Source organism: Xyrauchen texanus, chromosome 2 (genome assembly GCF_025860055.1).
Source record: "Xyrauchen texanus isolate HMW12.3.18 chromosome 2, RBS_HiC_50CHRs, whole genome shotgun sequence".
Lineage (NCBI taxonomy): Eukaryota > Metazoa > Chordata > Actinopteri > Cypriniformes > Catostomidae > Xyrauchen > Xyrauchen texanus.
Window position 1 is genome coordinate 24,653,343 of NC_068277.1, and position 8,680 is coordinate 24,662,022.

General features: G+C 40.0%; 1 protein-coding gene across 1 annotated transcript; it reads left to right on the forward strand.

The window, feature by feature from the left end:
- Positions 1-1,531: 1,531 nt before the first annotated feature.
- On the forward strand, positions 1,532-7,365 carry LOC127660963 (cilia- and flagella-associated protein 251-like). The gene is made up of 2 exons (XM_052151471.1): positions 1,532-2,030; positions 3,705-7,365. The coding sequence occupies exon 2, from the start codon at positions 3,727-3,729 to the stop codon at positions 5,680-5,682; it is 1,956 nt and encodes a 651-aa protein (XP_052007431.1). The 5' UTR covers positions 1,532-2,030; positions 3,705-3,726; the 3' UTR covers positions 5,683-7,365.
- The last annotated feature ends 1,315 nt before the right edge of the window (positions 7,366-8,680 follow it).

The window sequence follows — 8,680 nt, forward strand, 5'->3', positions numbered from 1 at the left end:
TAGCAATAACACTTTTTCCCTGACTATTTAAAAAGTTACACAGTTAATTCATCAAGCTATTGTGGACCAGTTCAGGCTGACAACACTGTATGGACCACACGAGACTACAGAAGCCTACATGTGTAGATACATTACACCTAAAAAGCCTGCTAATTTTATGTATTTTTATTTAGATATGCTGTTTTTGTGAACTGTGAAAGACATGATGTGGGTGACTTGACTCAATGAAGTTCTTGAATTTATGTATTTATCCACGATAAAACCATATTGCGAGCATCGTCTTGGCTGCGCAAACGCCACATGCAATTTTACGCAGCTGTCAGGTCCCATGTCGTGTGAAACTGCCTTGTATAGTTTCCATTACATTGGATACATACCCATCTTTGTTTTTGTCATGTCAGCCACCTCGGTAGTTGATGTTATACAGTAGTCTCTGTAGTAACATTCAAGCATTGATTGACTGATGAGTGTGCCTGTGCACGAGCGTATGTGTGTGTGTGTGCATATGTTTGCTTAAACACAGTGAAATATATCTAGCTACGTCAACGAATTCAGGGGCTAATACAGCATGCAGAAAGTTATGTGTTTAGTTTTATTTTTGTGTGTTTTTTTTTTCATTGCATCACAAATGTCATGGACTCGGCTGGACTCGGAAAACTCCAGATTCCCAATGGTCGTGTCCGAGTCAAGTCCATGTAAAAATGCATCCGAGTCCATGACAACAAGTTCATTAAAATGGGACTTGTGACAAGGACTCTAGTCCGAGTCCAAACTCGAGTACACAATTTCTATGAAATAGTCTGATTTGTATTATGATAATAAGGAAGATAATAATTTTTTTTTAAGTAGTGATAGAGGAGAATATATACAGTATATCCTATGCATTTAAAATTACATTTTATTTTTAAATTGCTTAAAGTCTGAGTTCAGTTTGTTAAAATAGATAAGAAATTACATGCAGAGAAATTACATTTTTGTCTAATAATATTTACTAAGATGCTCTAATGCTGCATCTTTTCATACTCCATTGCTACAGTATCTCCTCCTAGGCTACATGTCCTCGCCCGCTGCACTCACTACCCAGCCTCTTTGACGGTCTTTATCACACTGCCAGTGTTCGATGTTCATTTTTGTGCAATAACATGACAACATGATAGCTTTTTTAGATCCTCCCATTTAATTAGATAGCCACAGTCGATTACTACCGAAACCATTCCAGAATCATGTTTTGAACGTTGCAACAGCTGATAACAATAACAATGAAGTACAACAGTTCAAACGCTCAGCAAAACATCCTGTATAATGTCACGACCTGTAGAAAGGTGAGAAACCGTTTCATTGCGGAGGAGGAATTATTTCGTATCGCAGTAAATCAGAGCCTATCAGACAGAGCACTTAAATAGCCCTACATTTGAAGCCCCTACATTTGGGGCCGATTTTGCACCTGTTATTAACGATTCAGGAGTCAGCTGTGATTGATGTGTTGCATTTGTACGTTATGGTCGTGGGACACATCATGATGACAATATTGTCTGTTCTTTGTGATGCGCTGTCAATGTTAATCTGCATCTGTAAGGGATCAGCTTTCCTCCCCATGTGTTGGCTAGCCCTCTCTATTCGGCGGAAAAAGTACTAGCCTACTTCATTCATCCCGTTTCCTTCCATTCATCAGGGCACTGCAGCGTAGCGGACACTCGAGGTTCGATGAGCACACAATCTTATCAATGAAGAGGGTGACGTCAATGAGCCAGAGTGACGTATAATCACGTGGGCGCTGCGGGGCCGAAATAAAATCACGGAGAGCTGACCGTGGTGCTGAAAATATGCCCATACCACCGTGAAAGATACCCCAACCATACGGCATATACAAACGACATCCTCGTACAAAGAAAACAGCAGCATTCAAACAAAACACTTATTTTTGAAGTGGATTCATACACGTAGCCTAAATCACAAGACCAACTTGAATACAAAGTTTGAAGAGGACACAATAAGTGCGCCGGACTGCGCAACACTGGACAGGATTCCCGGTAAGTCTCGGCACTCTTTTTATAGTAACAGCCCACAGTAGTGTCAAAAGTCGGGGAATTAAAAAATATAGACTATAAATTATAGCTAATGTGGATAAAAAGAAAAAATACAATCGCTCTTTGATGTGTGAAGACTTTGTTTACTTTTTAAAAGGCGGAAAGAGCAGGATATTCTGGTATAGGCCTACACAAATATGTTAAGCTGAAGTGGACTGTAAAGGTAGCCTACTTTAAAATACAGTATACATATAGAAAGGGTAATATAGCGGTTTAAGTATAGCATTTAATTAGAAATTTTTCTAGAAGTAGTCGGAACTAATGCAACTTATTAACCACTTTAGTGAGATTAAGCGCATATGCGATAGTGACCATGGATTTTACAATTCATAAAAATGGTGACGTGATCAATAGCACGATTCTCATAATGATTATTACCACGCCCTTTCTCATTATTTCAGCTTTATCATCACCGTCAGATACCAAAAATAACTACGTTTAGTCCACTCACAAATGCGCACAAGAGACACTGGGATACAGCCATGTTGTTTTGCCTTTGCCTTGACTTTTGACTATTTGAATTCGACTTTTGCCTATTTCAGTCTTTCATACTTAGGCTCCATGTTCATTTGGAGAGAAATATTAACATACATTTTACAACAGCATTCAACGTCGTATTTTTATTTTATTTTTATGGCTGTCGAATGTTTGAGATCAATTTGTGCAGCGAATATCTAATAGAGCAGAAGATTATAGGCCTACGTGAGGACAAGGCTTCTTAGAGCCGGATTACAAACGTGCTTTGTTGATGAGACTTCCCAAGAGGTCATTAGAGGCAATGGTTAGGAATCTGGGATGTTTCATCTGTGTGGCACCACTAAACAGATTCATAGACTTTCATTGTTTTGACAACTAATAGCATTTTTAACGAAGCTGATAATAGGAAATAGAAGTTTACGGGGAATATTTTTGAGTGTTTTCATTAATATCGGGCTTGTTTTTTGAGTTTTTGGTTTTCTTTGAATTCGGAAGTCAAACTTGGTTTTCATGGTCATTTTGAGATCTGATCGTGTTTGTATTGCTAATCCATTAACCTCCCACGCATCGGAAAGACTTCCCGGTTCCCGCTAAGGCGTTTTCCCTCCTATATCCTACCACCACGCCGCGTGTGCAAGCAATCACATGCATAAAGAGATTCAGAGTCCTCGCGATCCACACAAGCTCAAGTCGTAGAGCCAATTAGAACGCCAATAAAACATAAATGATAGCTTAACAAAAGATACCCCTAATGAATAAACAGTTTGCGTTTTTTCTGTATTTATGACATACAAATATAGGGTTTGTCAATTTTATCTCTGTAAAATACAAAATCCTCAATGTAAATGACAAAAAAAATTAAGAGTTCTTTCATTACAGGTATCAGCAATTGGTAATTAAAATGTATTAATTGCATTCAAGCAGTCGGCAAACAAAATGTATTAGCCATTTTATATAATATTTATAATATTTAACCTGAGCCATAATGCTGAGCACAGATAGACACGTGAAGCACATAACTGTTGAAATTACTTTTACTTACGTTTGTGCTCAGTCAAGCACTTAAACACACATTGAGTTAAATGCTGTAGGGAACTATAACAACAAGTTTGATCTTTGACAACCTCCTCTCTCTTTCAGGCTCAACACCCTATGCACAAACATGACCTGGTGCCAACAAACTTCAAATATCCCAGTCATTTTCCTCTTAGTTTTAATCAGTTTTACATTCAAGCCTGCAACCTCCAGTCCAGTAACGGCAGAGAGAAACACAGAAAGAGATAACTATGCAGAATCCTCCTCTACGCAGCAACAGGCTCAATCTATTCGAGCTGAGGAGCAGGGCATGGCACATGATGAACATGAAGAAGATGAGCTTTTTAAAGACGTTGATCCCAAAACCTTAGCAGCAGTCCTCGTTGAGGCCCTCAATAAGCCCCAGGGGGAAAAGATGAGTCAAAGAGAAAACAAAGGAACAGAAGAGGAAAAGGAGAGAGATATTCAGGGTGTAGACAGAGACAGAGATGGTCATCAAGAGCTGGAGCTGGCCATTGCAGTTGCTGCCGCACAAGGAAAAGAAGAGAAAGAAAGGGAGGAGGAAGAAGAGAAAAAAAGAGCTGAGGAGGAGGAACAGCTAACAGAGAAAGTGACAAGCCACACCAACAGCCAAACATTACCATTAAAAGAACAGGTGGCACCACAGGATGGGGCCACCAAAGAGGAGGTGAACAAGGAGGAGGATAGGCAGGAGGTCAAGAAAAAAGGATTGGGGGAGGAGGAAGAGCAGCTGAGCCCAGAGGAAGTGAAGAATATGGAGGCCATATTAGAGGAATTTCAGAGCTACAGCACAGCCACTAAGAGAGAGCGTGACACTTCCACAGGCCAGAGGGAGAGCCGTGGGGACTATTTTGATTACCTGGACCGTAATGGCATCATGAACAATGAGATCAAGCCCAAAACCAATGGTAATGATCTAGACCTGTCTAAAAAGAAGCTGAAGTGGCAGCTTGAACAAGAGAAGAAGAAAATTCAGCCCTTACACAAAGGGGGAAAATTCATGGATGACCTTAGCAACAACCTTAGTGACCCAGAGGAAGAAGATGAGGAGGATCAGGAGGATAAAGAATTACTGAGCCCTGAAGAAGAGGAAGCTCAGGCCAAAGCAGAACAAGAGGAGGTACGCAGACAGGCAGCAGAAGCCCAAAGAGCAAAGGTAGAGGAGGAAAATCTAGCAGACATTGCTTCGGACATGCTGCTGAAATACATAGTCAAACAGGATAAGAAAAATTATCAGGACAACAATGGTGCAGAAGATAAGCGTTCTGATGAGGAAGATGCAAATGATGTTGAAGAAGACATTGACCCACAGACCATTGATAAGTTGATTGAAATCTCCAGTAAGTTGCATCTTCCAGCTGATGATGTGGTTGACATAATTAGCGATGTGGAGAAGAAGAAAAAAGATGCTCCTGAAAATCTACCATGGCAACGTCCTCTTCTACAGCCTCCAGCTCCTGCTGCACCTTCTACACTGTTGCGTAATCCTCCCTCAAAGCCTCCCCAACATAACACAAGCCCATTAAAAGCTTGGTTCAAAGACAGGGTTTCAGTCAAGCCAAGCAATCAAGACATTTGGACGAGGCAGCAGTGGCCCTTTCGTACCTACCCCTCCTACAGCTTCTATCAAAAACCCTATCGAGGGTATTACCCCATCTACGTCCCACCTCAAAAACCAAAATCTCACTATAATTCCAAGCCCTCTTTCTCCTTCAATGATGTCCTTGGAAACTCACTGGACTATGACTTTGATTACTCCCCCAGACGAAAGTCCCGTCCCTGGACGCAGTCTCATGCGAGGATCCCACCAGCCTTTCATCGGAAAATCTACTTCCAAAACTACATTGTCCCTCACCCCCGGGCCTTTAAAGCTGTACCAATGCCTAAACCCCGAACACCTCCACGTCACTGGCCATCCTTTTATTACCAAGCCCGAGCTCCTGTAGTCAACAAGGAGGATGATTACTACAATCCACTGAGGCAGCCACCACAGGACAGTGAAGAGGAGCTTGAGAACTTTATTGAGAGGGTCCTCATGAAACATCCCCAGATGTTTCAGTGAGCAGAGTACAAAAAAACAGAGCAATGAGTAGGAGGACAAAGAGAAGAAAGGGGACAATTTAAAGACTGTTCATAGCCAACCTGTTTCTTTCCAAAAAAATTCCCTCACATTCCTTTATTTGTTAGTTCTGATTTAGTTGAGAGTAGATGAGATTTTCCCAAGTGCTCATTTTAGTTGAACAACTAAACTTACACTTAAACAGAACTTAAGACAGAAAGGATTCAGAATCATTATGTCCATCTAACCACACTTTCACCCTCCTCCCCCTAGAGAGACTGAAAGACCAGCAAAGGAGAGGAAAGGGTGCTTTTTCCCACCACATCTCAAAAACCAAGCATAGACTCCAAGCTCTGACTACCCCAAGAAGGACTTTAGAAAGGAGCAGATACCTGATAGCATGACACAATATATTTCCATCCCAGATAACGATGTTTAAGTTGGAATCTCAGTGCATTTTGCACTTTTAGATACTTGCAATTACTATGGAAGCAACTCCATTATCTAAGCCTTACCTCATAGTAACTTTTGATCTGTTTGTGGTTTTTTTAGTTTCAAAACCTAGTTGTCAATGTCATGGATCATAAAATAGAAAGATGACAAAAAATATTTGAAATGCACCTTTAAAGATTGCATATTCTGAACACAGATGACTTATTCTTTATAAAAATTAAACCGTCACAGTGCCATACTGGTGGAAATATACATTTTGTTTATTCTATACACCAAATGTATTATGTTTTATCTGTACTTTGAAGTATTCTGCTTGATCATTTTCCATTTGTGGGTTCCCTTGTGAAACAAAGAGAACACACTAAGTCTTGTACATAAAATTATTTTGTTAATGTTGTCTGCATTTTGAATTTTTTTCTGCGTGGGTTTATACCACTGTTTTTTTCATGCAAAAAAGTTAGCAAGGTGGTACAAAGCTGTTCATACATTCCAAAAATGTCTATGAATCAAAGGTTATTTCATAGAAGCTGTTTTGAACACAACTTTTAATTGCCTTAAGACACTCTCTTCCCCTTTTGGACAAGCATCAAAAACTGCTGAAAGGTTTCTCGGGCTCATAAGCGATAACCATTATTTAATGTATCTGGAAAGTAGTGATAAGCATTTTGGTAAGTAAAAAAATTTAAATAGATCAATATAAATTTACTCTATAGATATATATATTTCCTGTTTGTGGTTTTAAAGATGTCAAATGTTAATGGATTATTAAAGTGTCCCTACATAAGTTGCATAGCTAAATCAATCACTGGGCCAATGAGAGCTCAATCAAAATAGCATAGACAATCTACTTACTTATCAAAACTGATCATGGTTCATATTGGAAGGTACTGATCTAGATTTACATCAATGTTTTTTTCCATCTTACTGGAGATGCATTCTCCATTCCACACAGACAGATGCTAGGGGAAGAAAATGGACAAGAAAAACTGAAACATAGGAGTGTCTGCACGTTACTGTAAACTTGCATCTAAAATGTGTTGCTTCTTTGAAGACATTTATGAGCATTGAAAAAGTATTTAAAAAAATATGAATGATTAGTGTACCTAAGTAAAATGCCATTGAGTCATGTTTATGTCCTTTCTAGATGTGTCTTGTACGTATGATAATAAACTGTTTTCTGGATGTAAATAACCATATGTTGATGACTAGTTTTGCTACACAGAGAGAAATAAAGTTGACTATTTTTTATCAAAAGTGCTTTTTAATTCCTTCTTGAAAACACCATGCTTGTGAGATTTGTACTGCAGATATACACATACATTTGTCTACATGCTGCCTTCTGCATCTATAGCACATTTAAACTAGCCTTAATGCAACAAATTACCTTTTAGTTAAATTTTGGTTTGATTTATATATATATATTTTTTTTTATAACTACAATGTTCTATGAATATCCTATACAAATTATATTACTTCAAATGAGCTAACTTAAAATTCTCCTAAAACAACTAAATTGGCAGCACTTACATGCACAAAAACAATACGGAGTTCTGTGTACAATTACTGGTATTACGCAAAAGTGGTTAGATAAGAACACTCACAGTCTATTTGTGAACACACTTCAAAGATGATCTCTTTGATTAGCTTGTTTGATCAACAATTAGTCTAACAAATGGCGTGAGTCCTGGAGTCAATCAATGCCACAGAATGTCCCCATAATTACATGGTAGTTCAAGTTTTCTCTTGGCTTTGATATGCCTTATGTGAGCAAATACAGACACACCTCTCAGACATGTATTTGAAAAGACAAAAGTATGTTAAAAATGGTCAGGGGGCAGATTTACTTTTAAAAAGGATTATGATAGCAGGCAGGGGAAATTGTAAAGCATGTTACGAGGAAGCAAGAAGTGCAGGGGTCTCTGCTAATGTGAGACTGAGCACATTGGTAGTCTCACTAGGACTGCAGCACACAATCAAAGACATTCAAGAAGGAAGGATGTTCTAGGGAGCGAATTCCCACTGCCACACCACATGAGACATACAACTAATAGATTTGAAGAGTGAGGATTTGTTTTGCAAGCAGCCGCTAGCTCCTGGACGGGGCCCTGCCTGCATTGGCACATAAACTGCCTCGAGTTGTTGGCTGTACTACTTGCCCTGCGGGGGTTTCTCCCGCTGATTCGGGGTAAGCACGTCTTGATCCGTTCAGACAGCACCACCACGGTAGTGTACATAAATCGGCACGGCAGAGAATGCTCCTGTCACATGTCACAACTCGCCCGCCATCTCCTCCTTTGGAGTCTGCTGCGACTCAGGTCGTTGCTCGCCACTCATTTCCCGGGCAACCACAACACAACAGCGGACTCGCTGTTGTGACATGTCTCGCTCAGCGGAGAGTGGAGGTTCCACCCCCAGGTGGTCCAGCTGACTTGGAGCCGCTTCGGCAGGGCACAGATAGATCTCTTTGCCTCACAAGACAACTCCCACTTCTCTGGTACTCCCTAACTGAGGACCCTCTCGGTACAGACACGCTGGCATACAGCTGGCC